Genomic DNA, 23,171 nt, shown 5'->3' on the forward strand with positions numbered 1-23,171 from the left:
ACCCACTTCAGGCGATTGTTCACACCTCAGGTCACACCTGACGGAGGGACCAATTGGCAGTTTGGGAAGGTTACAGCTCAGGCAATCACGTCTTCCTGGGCCTGACCTGTACCAGGGTGTACATGCAAACCCTACCTGTCGACCTGGTGCTGGGAATTACGCGTTACCCAGTCATCTGTTACGCGTGAAGATGCGTGGGCTGGCCTTCAGGAGCGCACAGGGAGGAAGACGAAAAAAAAGAGGATCCTCAAACGCCGAAGCGGAAGAACGAGAGGAGGAGGGAAACAAAGAAAGGAAAAGAGAGCGAAAAACAGAGGTGATACTATTCGCTTGTCAGTGACAGAAAGCAGAACATTCCCAATAATGTCCCAAACATATTCCCCAAGAGAGGGGAAAAAGAACAGCAACAGGATAGACATGCAGCACGGAATGGAAAAAATGCTGAAAAGCCTGGGGCTCTGTGGTAGCCAAGCACAAACCTGCCAGAGTGGCGAGCCCCACGGGGAGGGGAGGGGGGGTTCATATGTTTTGGAAAGGGGCATCAGTCCATGAGCTGATGCCCTATTCAGATCAACTACATTAGTGCTCTCATGTGATAATCCGGGAGACTCCTGTCAATCCTTTAATTCCTTGCAGCTATTATAGTTATTTTTATTTTAGTTAGGGTATATTTCTCCGCTCCAGGAAGATTGATTCCGACTTTGATTTGCAGGAGGAAATAGTTTCTAAAAACGTAAAAGCATAAAAAATTCTTCTAATCAAAATCTGATAAAAATGGTGCAAAATCAAAGGACTAACACAAACTACAGTGTTAAAACTGTGGAGGAAAGGAAATTTTTTTCAGTTGATTTCAAAAGCTGGAGGAAATTTTATAAGACAAAAATTTTTTATCTGCTGAATATGCATGGACGGATATTCCTGAAGAAGAATAATTACAGTTCGGTATATCAAAATACTACATGTTTGAAAGCAACAAGCACAACAAGGGAGTGCTGAAAACTTATCACTAACGACGGATTAAGATTAAATAGTTTTAAGTTGGCAAAATGTGAAAGTATGCTATTCCCTAAAGAAAAGACGTAGCTGAAGAATTGTCCGATTAACTCCAAAAAAGTGGAGGACATTAGAAAAATCGAGCAGTATATTCCGGGACAGTTTATTACACCCTTCTATGACGATGTGTGTGAGTGATCAACTAATAACGTAGAAGAAGCTGATTAAAGGCATTACATCAAACCTTATGAAGACAAGTGTTGCACATAAATGTATTTTTTGTGAAAATATGGTAGAATATGTCTTTTCGCAACACGTAACTACGAAGAAAAGTAACGTCTGTATTGTAGCAATTCTTTTTGCGAAAGAGTTTTTTTTTTAATTTTCCTAAAGTTGCGGCTTGCGGACTTATGCCCTTTTAAGATCTACTGGTTCATATGTGTAATATCTAAATCGACGATCTGAATCCAATACCATGTGTGAAACGGATGAATGAATTTATTATTATTATTAACATTTGGGCCTTACTGGCCATGCGATAAACAGCACGGGGCATTTTAACCATTTTCTTTTAGCCTTCATTGTGTCCACGTTAGTTTCATTGTTTAAATTTTAGCTTCAGTGCGAGTTTCGTAGAATTTCACAATATATGTAGTTAGTCTAGTTGGTTTCATTCTTTAAATGTACGCACAGAATTTCAGCCTGCGTTTCTTCATATTTCAATAAATGGTGCTGTGGCTTTCAAAATCTCTATTCGTTCAGTTTGCATGTTACTTTTTCAGCATAATTATGACCTCACTTTTTCGTGTCCACTTTCCGATCTCTCATTGGGATCTCTTCGGCGTCTGTCTTTCTGTTTAAAAACGAGTATTTCAGCCACACCATTTTGACGGCTATGTTGTTGTGACTCAGTTTGGTGTATTGTGATATGAAATTTTGTTACATTTAGAACTTTTTTAATGAATCATAGCAGTTTCTACTCTGTGAAAATAAATTTCGTAACCAGTCTTTTCCAGGCCAGTCTCCTAAATGGTTTCGCCTAAATATCTTAATTGGGCTACTCACTCGATTTACCAGTATTTACGTTTTAGATTTTCGAGTGCCGAGTTGTTGCTATCCACGTAATTTTTTTCCCTTCTGTTTATTTCTTTTTGTGCTATTTGAAAAATCCTGACACAGAACCACTAAGTCCTATTAGACAATTGAAAAGTTACTAAGACAGTTTATTAAGTTGTTTCAGTCTGTTTAGAGCAATGTTCCAAAATTTCTCCCCTGAATTTTTCCGAAGACTTTGATCCATTTAGTTTATCGCTGATAATTGCACTAGTTTTGTTTCATGATTTCTAAGAGACACTTACAGGCCATTCCGTGATAAGCGTTTCTGAACTTTACAAGGGTAGGAACCACTGAGAGTTTCAAACCTGAACAGTATATGAATGAAATATTTCATTGTATCGGGCACTTAAATAAAATAAGTATCTTTGACAGGTTTGCACATCTCACAGACCACTCTTGCGGGATTCACGGAATGCGACTAACGTGATATAACTTTAAAAAGGCTTGTCGCTGCCAGAGTAGTATTTTGCCAGATCCCTTCTCACGAGCAAAACGACCTTGGCTGGAGAACAGCACCTGTTGGCGAATCCGGATTCTTGTCGTCCGGAGTCTGGCCACTGGCCACTGCCCACTGGCGAGACAAGTGTCCTTCCTTGGCCGGTGGAGGGCAGGGCCGCGAGCGGAGCGGGGCAGGCCGCAGCTCAGCGGTGGCAATTGGGAGCCGGCGGGAACCTGTTCTGGCCGGCCCAGGTGCGCTCCACTCTGCACGCACAGCGCCTCGGCAGCTGACCCACCCACTGCTGGACGCGCAATGCGTCAGCTCGCGCAGACCACTCCGAGCGTTGCTGCCTCAGCGAGAGAACCGTGTGTCCCACAGGAAACCATCTTCCTTCACATCTTAGGGAAAGGCCATGTACAGCCATTTTGGTTTATGTTTTTCCTCAGTGAAGAGCCAAAGAAACTGGTACACCTTCCTAATATGCAGGACACGTGTGACCACGCAAAAGTGCCGGGACACGACGTGGAAAGCACTCGACTGATGTCTGAAGTAGAGCTGGATGGAAGTGTCACCATGAATCCTGCAGAGCTGTCCATAAATCCGCAAGAGGAGTGGAGATCTCTTTCGAACAGCGCGTTGCAAAGAATCCCAGATATGCTCAATGATCTTCATATCTGGGGAGTTCGGTTGCCAGCGGAAGTGTTTAATCTCAGAAGAGTGCTCCTGGATCCACTCTGTAGCAATTCTGGGCGTGTGGGCTGTCGTATTGTCCTGCTGGAATTGCCCAAGTCCATCGGAATGCACAATAGACATGAATGAATGCAGGTGATCAGACAGGATGCTTACGCACGCGTCACCCATCACAGTCGTATTTAGACGTATCTGGGGTCCCATACCCCTTCAACTGTACACGCCCCACACCATTTCAGAGCCTCCAACATTCTAAACAGTCCCCAGCTGACATGAGTCCATGGATTCATGAGGTTGTCTCCATACCCGTACACGTCCATCCACTCGATACAATACGAAACGAGACACGCCCGACCAGGCAACATGTTTCCAGTCATCAATCGAATGTCGGTACTGACAGGCCCAGGCACACGAGTTTGTGTTCGTCTCAGAAAGCCCATACCGAAGATGTTTCGTTGGATGATTCGCACGCTGACACTTGTTGATCGGCCAGTATTGAAAACTGCAGCAATTTGCGGAAGGACTGCACTTCTGTCACGTTGAATGGCTCTCTTCAGTCGTCGTTGGTCCCGTTCTTGCAGGATCTTTTTGCGGCCGCAGTGATGTCGGAGATTTGATGTTTTACCGGTTTCCTGGTATTCACGGTATACCCGTGAAATAGTCGTACGGGAAAATCCCCACTTCATCGCTACATCGGATATGCTGTGTCCCATCGCTTGTGCGCCGACTATAAGACCACGTTCAAACTCACTTAAATATTGATAAACTGCCATTGTAGCAGCAGTAGCCGATCTAGTAACTACGCCAGACACTTGTCTTATACAGGCGTTGCCGACCGCAGCGCCGTATTCTGCCTTTTTACGTATCTGTGTGTTTGAATACGCATGTCTATACCAGTTTTTTTGGCTGTTCAGTGTATTTTCCAAATCAGTCTCTCGGAATGCGATGACGATTCTGTAAAGGAAATATTAAGTTTTTGAGTTAGCTCCCATCTTGCTATTCCGGTCGCAATAGCTTTATTTATCGATTCTCATATTTTGTTTGTAATTCAGTGTTGCTATTTGATTTTATATACTGTCATTTTGTCATTTGGAGGTAGTGAGTGGAGCTGTGAACGCTAGAAAATGGAGTGCCAAGTGGAGAAATCTAAACATCTCCGAAATGATGTTCTGTTTGCTCTCAGTGCAGGTGTGACAGCAGCAGATGCAGCCAGAAACATTTGCACATGAGGCCACTGGCAATAAAATGGTTTCTCGTTTTAAGGAGCGTCGTTTTGACATTAGTGACTCTCCACGTTGAAGAAGACCTGCGGGTTTTGATGAAAATCGTTTAAAACCATTAGTCCACGTCAGAGTAGTCGAGAACTGGCAAATGTGATGAAGGAACAATAATCATTCCACCGTCGTGCGACATTTGCATACAATGGGGATGGTTCAAAAATCGGGGTATAGGTACAGCATGCTCTATGCCAAAATCACTAATATGAGGGGGCATTATATGTGCTTGTCTGCTTGCTCGTCATCATCTAGCTCGTGAACACCATCAACCATTCCTAACATTTATCATTATTGGTGACGAGACATGACGTCTTTATGACACGTATTCCTTTACCTCCACCCCCCTCCATCCCCCCTCCAGGGGTGTCTTTTGAGGGATGCATGATTGCATTCGGCCTTGATTTCATTTTTGTGGTCGAAAGTGCTCGAGCGCATTTAACAGCGAAGGTGGAGCAGCTCTTGTTACGAGAGGATATTTGGTGAACGGAATGGGCCACCCGTTGCCCCGACTTAAATCCCATCGACTGCGGGTAGGATGCTTTGCGGATACGTGCACCAACGACCACCCAGCAGTTGTCAACAGCTCATTCCGAGGAATGGAACGCACTGCCACAAGAACTCGTTACCGACCTTGTGGACAGCATGACAACATGTCGCAGAGCATGCACTGCCGTCCGTGGTGATCAGACACACTATTAAGAACCATGTAGTGTCCATGAGACCATAATTATTGTCTTTGAATAAATGTGTCATTTCTGTTTGTCTCACTGCGTATTTACTTCAGTTACCTTCTGTACTATACTGTGGCAGTTATTTCCATGTGTAGTTAGAGTTTCATCGAGGTTTCCTACTTGGTAGTGACGAATCATAAAGTTCTGCACACCAGAAGAATGGAACAATACTGTCAATCGTCCCAGAAGAAAGTTAATGTTCGAGTGTGCGCGTGGACTCCATTGATGAAGTTCTTCACGCTCGTCTACCCTGTGCAGTCTCTTCGTTTATGATTAATTACTGCACCTTACATTATCCGAACTTCGTTACTATAGTCAAGCCACAGTGTCCCTCCGCAATTTTTGCGCACACAGCTCCCTCCGTTACCGCAATGACAATTTCCTGAAGCTTCAGGATAAGTCCTACCAACAGATCCCTTCTGTAATAAAGTTGTTTCATATATTTCTTCCCTCCCAAATCGATGCAGTACCTACTCATAAGTTAATCGACCTATCCATCTAATCTTTGATGTTCTCTTACAATACATTTCGAGATGTTCTATCCCATTACTGTTCCATCAGCTTACCACCCACGATTGGCTTCCATATGAGATCACACTCCAAAAAATTTATATTAGATGTTACCAAATTACTTTTCCTTCACAAATGCCATCTTGCTCTTGCCAGTCTGCATTTTATACCTCCCTAATTCGGCGGTCGTCATTTATCTTGCTGCCCAAATAGGAAAACTGATCATCTACGTTTAGTGCCTCATTTACTAAGCTAATTCCGTCAGCATCGACTGATGCGTCTGAATTCCACTCGCTCTATTTTACTCTGGTTGATTTTCATTCCGATGAGCTGGTCTTCGAAGTCCTTTGCCACCTCTTGGAGTTGATGTATCGAAGACTGCTGCTGTATTACGTGCTTAGAAAGGAAGCACAAAATATGCCTTCAAAACAGCTTATAAGATGAATATAAATAAAAGAAAAATAAGGGTGATATGTAGTCAGATCAACTCAGATGATACCGGGGGAAATAAATCAGGAAGTCACATACTGAAAGAAATAGCAAAATTTTAATACCTGGACAGCAAAGTAATCTTCAATGACGAAAGTAGGTAGACTTTATGGCACAGATCGACTGAAGGATGGGTCGGTTTGTAGAGCACTCTGAGACGTCTAGGAATCGTCAATATGGTAATGGATACGCACTAGTTAAGCAGAGATGTAGAGGGCAAAGCCTAAATTACCGAGGGGAGCTGCACGAAACCAATATTTCGGGCTGGAGACCAGAAGAAGAAACAACACTGTTTCGTGTCCTTCCATCAGCACACGCCCTGAACTCAGCCACATCTGCCGTCGGCAGTATGTTTCCGGCAGGGCTTCAGCTTGCACTACCCACAACACAAACGAGGTAATTACTTTCTCTTTAGTTTTGACGCAGGACGCATGCGTAAGGCCTTGTTCAAGAACTTCCGTGTCAATACTGCACAGCACTGAACTGCGGAAGCGGCCACAGCGTATTAATTGAGAACCATTTACTTGTGGACAATATATCCAGAAAAATAAAGGAGAGAATGTACGGTTCTCTGATTGCCTAGTATCGTTCCGTTACCATAGGCGAAAGGGCAAGGAAGTTTAGCGATACAAACTCAACGCTGACGTAACACTGTCATCATTACGTATCTGGGGGTCAACATGGAAGCTGTGCGGCTGTACCACAGCCGTATCTCTGTGTGTGCCTCCGCAGAGGCCGTGATGAACTTCCTTACTGCTACCAGCTACAATATGAGCAGATGAGTACCAGGCAAGATAGGATGTAGGAACTTCACAATTTTAGACACTGCTTACTTCAATACAGCGAAGAAGGATGCGTTGATGAAACTATATAAGGGACTGGTCTGGTAAAAATATCGTTGTAGTTATTGAATTCAAGTTTTCTATACAATGTACGAATGAAAAGGATGAAAAGCGATCACTATGTCTCGAAACAACTGAGCAAATGATTCAGTGAGGAATTTGCTTTCAATGTAATAATTTGCTTAAAGTTGCGGTAAATGAAGTGAAACATCTCTGTTTTTCACGAACGTAGTACATGGAAGGACTACAATAACTGCTCAACTTTCTCCCATGCTTCTTTCTGAGAAATATTGATATGATTATTTCATTTGAAACTATGTCGTGAAATTGAGTAACACTTTGTAAAAGAGGAAGAAAATAAGTACGTAAAAAAGGGCTACAAGTCGTTTACGTTTAGCTGTAGAGGTGTACCAAAAGCTGGTCGAACGAAAAAAATTCACATATATCTCATGACAGGTTCGCGTCTGACACGATAAATAATACACATTTTGAGTTTAAGAAGAATAATTAATTTGGTAACAAACTGTGGAATAAAAGATGCTAAAACTATGCCCAAAACAGTATGTGAGATCATTACCGTAGAATACTAAACGTACTGGGCTATTGCAAATAATTTTACAGACTTTGGGAACGGTTTTCCTCCCATTGAAACAAGGATGAGCGTCTTGTTAACATTTGTCCGAAAATGTTTCGTTTTTTACTAATTACATAAATTCTAGACTGGCACATTATCTTCGTGTCACGGTGAACTTTTAAAAACTGTTAACCACTTGATTGTGTCATAGGATGATATAAACTCTTCAAAACGTATATTACAGCAACCTTTCAAGGACCTCCAAACATTGTCTAGTCTGTTCAAAGATCTCCAAGCCGTCTCGAATATGGGTAACATACGTAATTTGTGTTTCCATGGATAAAACACTGGACTCGCATTCGGGAGGACGACGGTTCAATCCCGTGTCCGGCCATCCTAATTTAGATTTTCCGTGATTTCCCTAAATCGCTCCAGGCAAATGCCGGGATGGTTCCTTCGAAAGGGCACGGCCGACTTCCCTTCCTAATCCGATGAGACCGATGACCTCGCTGTCTGGTCCCCTCCTCCAAAACAACCCAACCCCATGGACAAACGGACATGCACCGTTATCCACTGCGATTTAGTAGCTACTTAACTGGCAGTCTGGTACCTATCTCTATCTGGAGATCATTCAGTGTATCTGAACATTGGAACTAAATAAGCCAGGAACAGATTCCTTAGAAGACCTTGTATTATGCAAGGAATTCGCCACATACAATGATTTTCCCAGGACAAATGAAACAGACCAAATATTAGTAACTATAAATGTAATGGCATCTGGCCGGAGCCCATTTCATTTAGAATCACAACAAAAACCGACTGCGTTTCCACAATCCACTGCGATGCAGATTCAAGATAGATTCAATATTCTTAAATGTAACGTTACTTCTAACACAGCATCTCCTCTGCATATGTGCATCGATGTCCAGCATGGTAACAGTGTACCGGCTAGTTCTCACGCACCCACACACTCGTCTACTGAAAGCAAGTTACGGCCACAGAGGCTGTGATGTTACACCTAACCACTTTCTTGCGGCTGTCTGTATAAAAGACATTGTACAACCCCTGGTATGATCGAGATGACTCGATAAAGTGAAGTGAGCGGCCTTTCACGGTATAGATAATTTTAGCTTGCTTCTGCTGTGCCCGAAGGTGTTATCTTTTCTTTCATTTTTCATTTTGATGACCAGATGGAGACGTCAGCTGGTGTATTATTGCGTGGTTAACTATTTATTCTCCGTTTTGAAATTATTCGAAGTAACTTAGTTTGATGACCCTTTATCATCAAAATCTATTTCGTAGCTCTGATATCAACATCAGGCACCTAGTAGTAAAATGCAAAATCAGCACACTCGTCTATATAAACGTTACTATTATTTGATAAATAAAGATTAGGAATGATGAGCATATAACAGCATTAAGTCAGTCACCCAAATTACATTTTTTTTGTCCAGGTCCAATATTGAAGACGGAAAAATAATAGAAAGGTATGTTGTTTTTCTCTAGCGTTCTCTTAAGATGAATAATTTTTAGAGACTAATTATTTACTTCTATATTAGAGTAGTTCTGATTGCATATGGCGATGATCCTTCGCAAATCAAATTTCTTTGTGTTATTACCATGTGATAGTGCACGGCTACACGATATAGAAAAGCGTCTAGTGGCACAAACCGCCAAATTATACGCCTGATTTGACGTGCAGAGGTAATGGGAGAACACCTGAAACTGTACATGGTTCGGTACATCGAAAGAAAGTACTCAACGGGATCAGCGTTTTTTTTTTTTTTTTTTTTTTTTTTTTTTGTTTGGGTTAGTTAATGTATGTAACTTTATATGGCATCACACTGAAGCCGGTATGGCTTGTTAATGTATCATATGTATTTATTAAAACCATAAGTGTTCTCTTGTGGAGAGGAATAGAGTGGTGAATCCTTGGCGATGATGCTATACTTACAAAACTGACGAATTTAAAGAAACTAGTTTCGGCAGTCAGAAATGTTACCATGATATACACACAAGATAACTAGGGTCTCCCGAAACAGTTATCAAAAACCGTTACAAAATTTCGATCACTTTTGAAATGTTACAGGGTCTAATGTAGAGGCCAAGGAAGAAAATAGCACCGGATTCCATTGTGCCTGGTGGGCTATTCGTCGTTAAGAAGTAGTGATGTACTTCACAGCATACAATTACCTTCTAGCAGCCGCAATAAAAGCTGCAGCCGACATTAAGTTGTAAAGCATGGATGTCATCACAGTTTTAACGAACATTCCTAGAAAGCTATTTCCCCTTACGCGAAAAACACTTTTTTCATGAAATGTGGTATCTTCTTTTGTTCAAATTATAAATTATGAGAACTAACACTTATCTATTATTGATAAAGTGTAAGATGTCGGAAAGCGTTCACCTTTAATGTCTATAAAGAATTATTTATGTGTCCTTTGTAAGTATCAGTTTGTACCTTAAAGGAATGCTTTTTCGAGTGTTTCCTTGGTTACCCGTCAGCTTACTTGTCAATCTACTCTAGTTGCGCCGCAGCTACGGACTCTTACATTCCGTGAAAACTTTGGAGAACAAATAGAATGTTTTATTCGGAACGTAAGTACTCGCTTCAGTTGTCATAAATAAATTCGCCAGAGGCGCAGAGGCGAGGGATACAATCTGAGTTACGATTGTGACGAACTATGGACTTCACCTGGTGGAATGACAGGCTATCACTCAATATGACTTATTTGCCACAGCCTGCAGCGAAGGGAATTTGAGGACATATAGTACTTAAGTTTTATTTAAGCAGCTGTTTTGGTACTAGCTCAGAAAAGATGCTGAATTTCTTTAGTTTTCTTTATTTAACAACGTTAAATTCCTAGATAAAAAGTTGTTTCAAGAACATTCAAAATTCTAGTTTGAATGGAGCAACGCAAAAGACTTTTTTTTAGTTTTATGTTTAGAAAGGCACGATATCGTTTTCGATCCACTGAGTACATTATCACAGATTTACTGCTCTCGTCTGGGAAAGTACTGTACGTTGGCTGCGCGTTAGTTTCATGGGAGGAAGTGGTCGTTGTGAGGCTGATAGTCGAGGTTTCTCGCTTTTAAGTGTATTTGAGAGTCGTCAGTTCGAATTTCACAATGTTCAACTGATTCGACTGATTGACGCTGAATGTACGAAAAACATCTATGTATATTAACTGCGTACGCACTTTATAAAGGTCGATACTGACAATATTGCGAAATTAACTATCGTTTATCGAGCAGGTCGTTGCGGCAATACGGATAAAACCTCATTCTTCACAAGACTGCACTATTAATTTGTTCATTATTTCATGCATCGAGCTATGCGTATCACACCATCGATAAGAGCCTTCTGGAATGTGTGATGAGACTGTTTGAGTAAATAAGGGGATGGAGCAATCGGAAAATAATTACGTAGTAACAACTACAGAATAATTGATGGGTAAATGTAATCAAGTAACTGTACAGAGGAGGCTTTGAACAGGAAAAACTTGGTAAGAGTTATTAATTTACATAGTAAATGAGCTCCCCGCAATGCAGAGGTAAACATTCAGAACCCGGCGTAGGTGGGGGGGGGGGGGGGGGGAGGGAATCTGCAGCTCGTAGCAGCATGATAGCTTGTGTAGTGTAGAAACATATTGTTAACTGAGCACAAGTGCATCTTAGACAAGTATAAACAAGTGAATAGGCTGTTATCTAGTTTCAGAAATCAAACGTGGCAGTCACCTGAAGTGACTTACGGAACGCATCGAAACCCTAATCGGTAATCTAAAAATGGCAGTTTTTTCCACCTGTCTATTTATTTAGAATCGCGATATCAGCTACTGAGCCAGTCTGAAGTAACAGCTGTAACAATTTTTTTTAGTTGTACTATTTCCTACCTCACTGAAGGGCAACAATGCATATTCGTTCCTCCTAGGAGGATATAATTCTCGTGTCAACCATGTTAATATTTTTTGTATGCATTGTAGGACTCCTCGTCGTCTATATAGAGGGATTAATTTATCCTTTTATATTAATGCTAAGCAGTTTCAGTTTTTTAGTGACACAGAATCTTAAATTAAAAATATTTAATGTATACACCGAACTGACTTTAGTAGTATCCAAGCATAATTCATTCACCTCAGACCTAATTTTCCGACGTAAGCAAACACGTCAGTCGGCAACATGGCGGATACTACGCTGTTTTTGTGTGTGTACGATACAAAGGAGAAGTGTTTGTGCCACCATACTATATGCGGAAAATTGGAGCAAAAACAAACAGCGTAGAAAGTAGAGCTGACGAGCAATATATTAAACATATGCAACTTGCGAAGTGCAGTAGTTTGACACAATAGGTGTTTTGCACAGGGCAGATGTAGCATTCAAATTGCAATCGATGTTTTTAACGATTTACTAACTTAAGATTTATATATACATTGAAGATAGGCAATAGCCAGGAACGCCTACTGGCATAAATACAAATACATAAAAAAGTGACTGTTTGTTGTATTTCTTAAAATATTCTACAGAAAGACACAGCACTTCACTAAAAGACAGAAAATTACGCAGAATAAGTATTTTAGCACAATACTACGTCTACATCTTAACCTAATGTCTTAGACATTACTTGCAATTATTTTCTGCAATATGTTGAGTGAATTCGTTCTTAGCAACTTGGTCTGACATAATCTTGTATTTAATGAAGTGCTACGTCCTTTCGGGTAGACAACGACGATTTCTGTTCTACGAAGCATACAAAGTACGTTCGCGCGGTTGACGCGAGAACTACGTTCTCTTAAATCATTGACGGACTTACAGAGTTTTGGGAACAGTGTTTCCCTAAAACTGAAATGGTCGTTTAGCAATTTATGTTGTTACAGCTGCTACACGAGACTGTCACGACAGCCGAAATAGTTATCGTAAATAAGTAAACATGTTTAATAATGGCCAAAGCGGAAAAAGCCGTCATTTCTAAAATATTATAGAACTGTTTACGCAGATAACAAGAAAATAAATTGAATGCATTCCGGCGACACAGGTTCATACAGAATGCATAGAAATTGTGATTCACCTCGTAATTGCGAATAAGGCCGAGAAAGGTTTTAGTGAGTCGGCATGGTCGAATGGCTATATATAGCACGATGCTAACGCTGATTGCAAACACTTTATAGATGTATATATCATCAGCTCAAGTCCCTGTTCTCAGATTGGGCCCGAAGTAAGGCAGTATTGTATGAAACTGACTGCGGACCGAGACTTACACGTGCGTGTGGAACGCGGCGTCGCCGCCTGCACCAGCGTCGCCGCCGTCCATTGGCACGGCTCCCCGACGGGCCATGATCGCCCCCATGTCGAGGCGTCCTCCCAGACTGGTAGTCCTAGCAAAGCGTCGCAGCAGCGGCCGTCTGCGTGGTGCACAGACCGAGGCCTCCACTCGTTACGTCCCACTTCTCTTATCAGCGTTTTTTTCGTAGCCTCCTGTCTTATCAGGGACGTCGCGTTATTAATTATGACGTATGGCTTATTTTTGACATATGGCTTAACTTCATTAATGCTCGCTTATCTTCTGCTTTTACAGAATGGCACTACGTCTCTTTTCGCCATTACCCTTTAGAAATGGGCAGAAAAAAAAAAAAAAAAAAAAAAAAAAAAAAATGCTCCTGTTAGCTAAGAACTTCGTTACTTATGAAACGGAGTGTTTCAGTTTTCCACATGAACATACGTAAATTTATGTGCATTATTAATCTTCCCTAGGACCAAGAAGAGTGTAGAATCCCATATCCTACTCCTTTCAGTCTTCTTCCGCAGTTCGAAATGGATCAAACTCATTTCAATACAAAATACGGTACGCCAATAAACTGTGTATTACTGTGCTAGCATTCTAGAGGCACTACAAACCCTATCAAAGATAAGATTAGCCCAATCTTGAACACCATTTACAGTGTTTATTTCCACGAACAAAATATTAGCATGTGACCGCATCAGAAACCTCGATTTGCAGAGGTTGACTGAAACTGACAGTCATGACAAAAGCTCAGTGCAGGCTGTGCGTGGAACATGTTTCGTACAGACCGTGTAAATGGCGTCGTTCATCTAGACAGAAAACGGCTGGTGCCACATCATCCAAAATGATCCTATAGGATTTGTTAATTGTAATAACAGGAAACTAAAACAACGGGTCTTATGAATAGATAATCACACATCAAATGTAAGTAACGTTGAATACCCTTCAGCATTGTAAGTAGGCTGTTTAGGTTTTTATGTTCGTAACGCCAAGTAGCGCTTTGTATGAAACTCACTGACTGTGCTGTGTGCAGTCTGTGGCTGGTTGGCATTGTTGAAATATTCGCTATTGTAGTGTTGGGCAGCTGGATGTGAAGAGCATATAGCGTTGCGCATTTGGAGGTGAGCCACCATCAGTCGTGGATGTGGGGAGAGAGATGGCAGAATTTTCAGAACGGACGATCTGGACGTGCGTCCATCAGAAGAGTAAATTTGTCATACTGTATATCATGAAATTATATATAGACTTTTGAATATTAAGGTAAATACATTGTTTGTTCTCTATCAAAATGTTTCATTTGCTAACTATGCATATCAGTAGTCAGTGCCTTCAGTAGTTAGAATCTTTTATTTAGCTGGCAGTATTGGCGCTCGCTGTATTGCAGTAGTTTGAGTAACGAAGATTTTTGTAGTTTGAGTAACGAAGATTTTTGTGAGGTAAGTGATTCATGAAAGGTATAGCTTATTGTTAGTCAGGGCCATTCTTTTGTAGGGATTATTGAAAGTCAGATTACGTTGCGCTAAAAAATATTGTGAGTCAGTTTAGTGTTGATCAGAATAAGTGAAGAGAGAAATGTCTGAGTACGTTGAGTTTTGCTCAGTTGTTTAAAATCAAATAACGTAAGAGGTTTATCAGCACAGTAATTCATTAATTTTTCTACGGGGATGTTTCAGCATCACTCGTGACCATTTTGTTTACAACCGCACTCACGTACCCTACACACCCGCAGTCCATGTGAGTGAATAACGAAGTAGCGTTGAAATCTCTTTGCCGGCCGAAGTGGCCGTGTGGTTAAAGGCGCTGCAGTCTGGAACCGCAAGACTGCTACGGTCGCAGGTTCGAATCCTGCCTCGGGCATGGATGTTTGTGATGTCCTTAGGTTAGTTAGGTTTAACTAGTTCTAAGTTCTAGGGGACTAATGACCTCAGAAGTTGAGTCCCATAGTGCTCAGAGCCATTTGAACCATTTGAAACCTCTTTTTACATTCAGTATGAAGGGAAGCAGAAGAAAATTCAGAACCAGGCCTTTCCCTCGTGTGAAAACTCCTGATGAGCTATCCTTCGTTCATATGCACACTAGTAATGAATAAAATACTCCGCTTTAAAGACACTCGCGTGTATTTTCACTTTTTTTTCACAGGTCTCACTGTCCTAAGTTGTTAATTAATACGTAATATGATTACCGTGAGGACATCACCACCTATAATTTTCGATGTATAAAAAAACCTCTTCCCTCCCTCCCTCTCTGACTTCATGAAGTAAGTTACACATTATTACGGGAGGGTAAGTAACTTCTGTTGAATGGTGTGCTACGCTTCAAAGGGACACAGATTCACGACATTATTTTTCAATTCAATCACCGTGCGTCTGCAAACAACGATCGCAACGAAACTTCCCGGCGGATCAAAATTGTGTACCGGTCCGGGACTCGAAACCGGAACCTTTGCCGGGCAAAGGCACTACGAACTGAGTTACCCAAGAACGACGGAAGAGCCGGCCTCACAGCTGTTCTTTCGCCAGCACCTTATCCCCTACCGTCTAAACTGTACGGATGTTCTCCTGTGTAACTTGCTTGGCTGGTACTCCTGGACAAAAGGAGTTTCTTGTCAACGCACACTCCGCTTCAGAGTAAAAGTTCATTCTGGAAACTATTCCCCAGGCTGCGACGAAACCACATATTCGCAATATCCCTTCTTTCCATCAGCGCTAATCTCTCTAGTTGCACTAGCGAACTTCTTTGAGGTTTTGATGGAAGGACAAAAACAATTAGCTATTTTTACACACAAGAAGTGTTGAGTGCCAACGACAAGGGTTTTCAAACTGATTCTATATTTCTAGATTTCCAAAAGGCTTTTGATACTGTGCCACACAAGCGGCTTGTAATGAAATTGAGTGCTTATGGAAAATCGTCTCAGTTATGTAACTGGATTCGTCATTTCCTGTCGGAGAGGTCACACTTCGTAGTAATTGACGGAAAGTCATCGAGTAAAATATAAGTGATTTCTGGCGTGCCCCAAGGTAGTGTTATGGGCCCCCCTGTTGTCCTTATCTATATAAACCATTTAGGAGGCAATATGAGCAGCCATCTTAGGTTGCTCGCAGATGGTGCTGTTGTTTATCGTCAAACTCGTAAGGAAATCAAAACAAATTGCAAAACGATTTTGAAAATATGACTGTATGCGAGAAAATTGGCAATTGACCCTAAACAATGAAGAGAGTGAGCTCATCCACATGAGTGCTAAAAAAAATCTATTAAACTTCAGGTACATGATGAATCACTCAAATATAGAGGCTGTACATTCAACTAAATACAGTTTAAAACTCCTTAAATTGGAAAGAACGCAAAGAAAATGTTGTGGCGAAGGGGAATCAAAGACTGCAATTTATTGGTAGAACACTTACAAGATGCAACAGATCTACTAAAGAGACTGCCTACACTACGCTTGTTCGTCCTCTTTTTGGAGTATGCTGCGTGGTCTGCGTTCCTCACCAGAGAGGATTAACGGAGAACATCGACTAAGTTCAAAGAGCAGCACCACGTTTTGCATTATAGGAAGTAGGAGAGCGAGTGTAACGGACATGATACAGGATTTGGGATGGACACCATTAAAACAAAGGGGATTTTCGTTGCGGCGGAATCTTCTCACGAAATTTCCATCACCAACTTTCTCCCCCGAATGCGAAAATATTTTGTTGACACCGACCTCCACAGGGAGAAACGATCACCATAATAAAACAAGGGAAATCCGATGTCCCGCGGAAAGATATATGTGTCCCTTGTTTCTGTGCGCAGTTCCAGAGAGGAGTAACAGCAAACTATTGTGACGGTGGTTCGATGAACCCTCTGCCAGACACTTAATTGCGATTTGCAGAGTATACATGTAGATGCAGATGTAAAGCTGGGAGGACGGGTCGTCGGTCGTGTTTGGGTAGTTCAGCAGGATGAACGTTTACCCACGAAAGGCAAAGGTCCACGGTTCGAGTCGCAATCAGACAAACAGTGTTAATCTGTCAGAAAGTTTCACATCGGCGTACACTCCGTTGCAGAGCGAAAAATTCATTCGAGGACCGCTTTGTGAACGTCCTCATTGTTTGAAAATGTGCGATTGCTACGAATCGTTTCCTCCATTGCCTGCCATCTGTGGTCGATGTTCGTATACACCCCTCCTTCCCTATGATCACCACCCTCGTCTCTGCAGTCCTGGTCACACTCTTGACACTATCTCTCTGCGGCTGGACGTGAAATTCCATTTTAACCACATACCGCCAGAATTTCACAGTTAATCTGTGTGCAATGTGTACGTTTTGCCCACAAGAATCGTACCGTCTCTGGTAGTACAACTGTCGAGTAAGTTCCCAGTTCACACATCGTTCACTGCCACAGTATTAACCGTACCGCAGCAGAACTAGGTCTGCAGGTAAGCCGAAACACGTACTCCTTTCTGACGATGTGTCTCTCTTGTTGGTCTTTGCCTGAGATGACGCGAGCAACTTACTTTATGAGATCCCCTAGTACGAGAGAGAGTGCTAGGACGAAAAGAAAATTACTTTGCTGGCACAAAAGAAATCTTCTGTCCGATCACCGGAAACAAACTGGGGTACTGTGTGGCGGGCAGCCGGCACGCTATTGACTGGGGCACCTGTCTATGCGTCAGGCGCGGCCACAAAGGGCTGGTGATAATTACGTGGTGGGAGCGCAACATGTTGCCGCTGGCGAGGCCGGCAGCTGGCGCCCGCCATATGTGCAGGACACACACACACACACACACACACACCTGTTGTCTGTCCGCCGCACAGCTACTGCAGCCCGCCCACGTCAGTCCTTTGGCACGGCCGAGCGGGATGATCGTCTCTGCACATGATCCATGCAGGTAGCAGACTTACCTGGGAAAAGAAAGAATGCTGTCAGTTGTAGCAAAGATCTTATCGGCAGCACAAAGCTTCTTTCATTAAATACAGTGTATTATAAAAGTTCGATTACAACATTAAATGACTGATGTAGAAAGTAAGAGGACAGTTCAGTAATGTGTTGAAGTCTCGTCACCACATTTAGTTGTTGTGCTAGTGGCTGATAAGTGTTGTTCGGAGGGGGTACAGTGCGAATGGGTGATCGTGAATCTATCCACGAAAATAACACTGTTGCTTTCATCTACAGTGAGTCCAAAAAGTATTCGTCTAGCTGCATATCTTTTAGAAAACACAGTCTGTGTGACATGGAAAGTATACAAAATCTAAAGAGCCAGTCATGTAAGAAGTACCTCAGTAAGTCATTTTTGTTGAAAAGCAAGGAAAGAAATACATCCAAGTCGACAGCAAGGTTAACGAAACAAAAAATTTAATACACGGGCTAGTTCATGAAGTATTCGTTCATCATCTGAACATGCCGAAATTCTGAGAGCAGTGATTAAATGCTGACCCACTGCACACACTACAGTCAAACGTGCGCGGCCCCACTCTATGGCCTGTTGTGGTTCTGAACGGCGCTAATAGAGTGCAATTAGCGCCATGGACCGTAAGGGTAGTGAGACGACGCTGCTCGAAAGGAAACTTGTTCTGCGCTTACATAATGAGTGAGAATCATCTTACGAGATTGCTAAAGTAGTCGGTAGACCTAGATCGACAGTTCAGTCGATAATAGATCGATTTTGCGCAATAGAATCATTAAGAAACCAACCACGTACCGGACGCCATCATACTTTGACTGATGCAGATGTGAGATTTATCATGATGGAAATGAAAAAGATACCTAAAATCAGCGCTCGTAAGATGGCTGGGGAGTTAGAGTCTAGGGGGAAGAAGGTATATGCCAACACAATCAGAAATACCTTGAAGACGTATGGGTATCACGGCCGGGAGCCGCGCAAGAAATTTTGAGTCAGTGAACAGAATCGAAAGAAACGTCTTCATTTTGCGATGGGACATAGATTCAGAAAGGAAGACTTCTGGAATAGAGTAATATTTTCTGATGCGAGTAAATGCAACGTATTCGAGTCGGATGGCAGGCGAACGGTGTTGCGTAAGAAGATACGGAGATGTTGCCACGCAATCTTGTGCCGCCGGTTAAACACAGCGGTGGCTCCCTGATGGTGTGAGGTTGTATGAATGCTGCAGGTGTTGGAAAATTGCATTTCAAAGAAGGTAAAATGGATCACCATATGTATATTAACACTTTAAAGGGCAATATGAATTCTAGCGCCGAAAAATAAATTTGGTCTGCAAGGAAATTACATTTTTCTACAAGATAACGACCCAAATCATGCGGCTCTAAATACAAGGTTGTCGCTCCTGTACAATACCCCAAAACAACTTAACACCCCTTTTCAGAGCCCAGACATTAATCCTATTGAACAGTTTTGGAAAGTACTGGAAGATAGCATCAGGAGAAGACATTTCTAAGAAGAGAGACCTAAAAGAAGCACTTCAAGACGAATGAGACAAAATGACAGCCTCTCTGACGGCGAACTTGGTCAATTCGAAGCTCAGACGACTACAAGCAGTAATAGTTGCAAAGGGAAACCCCACTAGATATTAATTTTTGTAATGAAATCATATTTTAAGATCGTAAATTACAAAAAAATGACTGAAGGAATACTTTTTGAGGTAGCCGTTGAATAAATTCTCCATTTTGTCAAATTTGTTATCGCTGTGGATGTATTTATTTCCTCGTCCATCAATAAAAATGACTTACCAAGGTTCGTTGCATATGACTGGATGCTCACGTTTTATGTTCTTTTCCTTTCACATGACATATACCTAGTTTTTTTTTAAATTACAACTAGACGAATACTTTTTGGACTCACTGTACACACAAACGCCGCAAGCCACCGTACGTTGCGTGGAGGAAGGTACCCCGCATCACAACTAGTTATTTTCTTTACTGTTCCCTCGCAAATAGACGCAAGGAAAAACGACTGTCAGTATGCCACCGCAAGAGCCCTAAATTCTCGTATCTTATCTTCGTGATCCTTAAGCGAAACTTATGTTGGCGGCAGTAGTCATTTTGCAGTCAACTGCAAATGTCCATTCTCTAAATTTTCTGAACAATTTTCCTACAGTATAAAGTCGTCTTCCCTCGAGGGATTTCCATTCCAGTTCCGGAGCCATCTCTGCAACACTTGCGCGTTGTTCGAACCCACCGATAACAAATCTAGCAACCCATCTCTGAACTGCCTCAGTGTGTTCTTTTATCCGACCCGGTGCGGATCCCAAAGACTCCAGCAGTACTAAAGAATAGATCACACTAACGTCCTATATGCAGTCTCCTTTACAAATGAACCAAGGTTTCCCAACATTCTCCCAATAAACCAAAGTCGACCACTCGCGTTCCGTACCGCAATCCTCAAATGCTCGTTCTATTTCCTATCGCTCTGCAATATTACGACTTTCATTTTTCTACATTTAAAGCTAGCTGCCATTCATCACACCAACTAGAAATTTTATCAAGTCACCTTCTATCCTCCTGCAGCCACTCAACTTCGACACCTGCCGATACGCCACAGGAACATCAGCAAACAATTGCAGACTGCAGCTCATTCTGTGCGCCAGATCATTTATTTATTTAGGAAGGAATACCGATGCTATCACACTTCCCTGGGGCACTACTGACAATACCCTTGTCTCTGATGAACGGTCACCGTCGACGACAATATACTGAGTTCTATTACTTAAGAAGTGTTAGAGCCAATCACAATATCAGGGAACCTATTGCACGCGCTCGTACCTCAGTTAACGGTCTGCAGTGGGCATCGTGCCAAATCCTTTCCGGAAACCAACAAATATGGGAACTACCTGTCTTCCTTCATCCATAGTTCGCAGTGTACCACGTGAGAAAAGGGCAAGCTGAGTTTCGCATCAGCGATGCTTTCGAAGACAGTGCTGATTTGTGGACACAAGTTTCTCGGTCTCAAAGAAGTTTATTATATTTGAACTGAGAATACAGGGTGCGGCGCTAAAATCCAGACAAATTTCAATTTGAGTTTCCCGCCATATCTTATTTCTACCAGAGGTCGCAATTGGAGTTCTTGAAAGCCATAGGCATCTACTAAACAGTCACGACCTCAAAATGGCCGAGATGTTACGGACAAATGCGGAATACAACCGAAGAGCCACGATTATCCGAAGTCTTCGCTCTGGACATTCGCCCACTGCAGTAGTTCGATTCTTCGGGTACCTTCCCCAGCCTTCTCCGAAGTTTCAGAACTTCTTGCTAAATTTCTGAGTATGTTACCTGCAACTATTCCGCCAACAAGCTTGCTTCGGCATGACGAAATGAAAATTCACAGGTTGCACGGTTTTGAGTAAATGGAAGCTGGCTGTAGTGACGAAAGAATACGTTGTGTTGTAAACTGGAAGTTACGACCCTAAGCTGAATTGTAGAAGAGTTGCTATCTTATTAAATGTTATGTACTGAGAACCAAGTATCCGACTGGTCATTGCGATATTCACGCATGTTAGTCTTGCCTAGAGGACCGATGTGGCTTTGTAAATTAATTCCATCGTGTTAGTAACAATATATCTGTAATTACTGAACTTCTTTCTGAATTATTTCTGCCTAAATCCAGCCGCTTCCTTGTCGCTTGTACGTGATAATCCATGCTACTGCACCGCCATATCCCTTTTAACTTGTTAATTCTAATCGCGGACCGCGAGTATCCTCATACCTACGGCCACTCACTGAGTTACGGTTGCAAGTGCTTAGCATTAGTTCTCATTATTTTATGCTGATACGAAATTAAGGTTGCAAAGACTAAAAGGAACGTCGGCGACTAAAGTTCCGGCGAACGGTGCTTATTTAAATGTGCTGCAACCTAATCTGGCATCTTACTCAAACATTAAAAGCAGTTCATATTATTAAATTGTGTCTTAATAACGCTGTATCAACTATTTTTTCATGTTTAGCGCTCATGATTACATGTTTGAGGACGCTATAAGCAAAAGGACATCACTGATTTAATTCTTGGTCAATTTCTTGGTGTATCATTGCTTACTCTAAGTTCAAGCGATAGCTACGCAAAATCTAGTCTCAGCTGCTTGTGAATTTGCGCGCGCGCGTTTGTGTGTGTGTGTGTGTGTGTGTGTGTGTGTGTGTGTGTGTGTGTGTGTGAGAGAGAGAGAGAGAGAGAGAGAGAGAGAGAGAGAGAGAGAGAGAGAGAGAGAGAAGAGAGAGGGAGAGGGAGGGAGAGACTTTTCCGGTAATAATTGTGTGTCAAATTGCGTTTCCATTAATATTCTGGGGCTTAGGTTCATATTTAATTCACAGCTCAAACTTCAGGGCTTTCCTATCCATTGCTCACGGGAATAATTCAGTTTTCTAAAAACACCCACACACACACACACACTTCCAACGTGACTGAACGTAACAATGGCTCGTCGCTTAACCGGTCATATACCGTTGATGGGAATTTGGTTTATTACTAGGGTTCGAGCCGAGTACCTCCAAATCAAGTGCCGCTGTAAAGGCATGTGTTTGCTACTTCGTTATGGTGGCGGATACTGTGATAAATATATCGTACATTAGTGATTCTAAGAAACAAGAACACCAAAACTCCACGGAGTAGGGAATGGGCAGAGCGGCTACAATATGAAACCGGAACGAAAAGCGTCCCCCATTAGGAGCAGTTGATTGCCTCACGTGAGCATCCTTTGTCGGCGGCCCCAAGCGTAATTCACAGTGGCAGGGGACGGCGCTAGGCAAACATAAAGCCAGCCCGCCCGTGGCCTGCTTTACGAGAACGTAATGGCTCGGTGGGCAGTCACGGGCGGCCCCGAAGATAAACGGCTGTGGCGCCGGCTGTAATTACACCTGCCGTCCATGCAGCTTTCCTATCCTCTCAGTGGCCAAGTTCATCTGAGGTCGCTAAGCATCATTCATATAACGTTTCATGGAAAGAGACGGTGCTTTTCGCGGGTAAGGTTCCCAGTGGCTAAGCAAAAATGACTGACAAAAAACGAAGTACTCATGCGATAAAAATACACTCTGTTCATGAAGATTAACTTAACTGAGTTTCCCTCCGCTCCTTCCATTAAGAATGCTGAAAATTAAAAAGAAAAGAAAGGCTTTTAAACTAAGCTTCTAGAAGTCAAATCATTAGTTTCGTGAATGCAACTATGAAATATGCCAAAGTAGACTTCCTTTCGAATATGTAACTTGTACGAGTAGCAATGGGAGGATTTCACTCCACCATCTAAACCCCGATCTCGTATTGTTCACAACACGATGGAAGCCACTTGACC

The 23,171-nt window shown here is 42.2% G+C and overlaps 1 protein-coding gene across 2 annotated transcripts in view; it reads right to left on the minus strand.

The window, feature by feature from the left end:
• The window catches only part of LOC126484324 (uncharacterized), a 506,434-nt gene that overhangs the window by 226,039 nt on the left and 257,224 nt on the right, over positions 1-23,171 (minus strand). Inside the window, exon 1 of one of the 2 annotated variants that reach the window (XM_050107765.1) lies at positions 12,917-13,039. The exons of the other annotated variant lie outside the window; for it this stretch is intronic. Coding sequence (XP_049963722.1) covers positions 12,917-13,005 — 89 coding nt within the window. The 5' untranslated portion in view covers positions 13,006-13,039. Of the gene's footprint in view, positions 1-12,916; positions 13,040-23,171 lie in introns of those variants that run through there. 2 annotated transcript variants of the gene reach the window in all.

The sequence above is a fragment of the Schistocerca serialis genome, chromosome 6, assembly GCF_023864345.2.
Source record: "Schistocerca serialis cubense isolate TAMUIC-IGC-003099 chromosome 6, iqSchSeri2.2, whole genome shotgun sequence".
NCBI lineage: Eukaryota > Metazoa > Arthropoda > Insecta > Orthoptera > Acrididae > Schistocerca > Schistocerca serialis.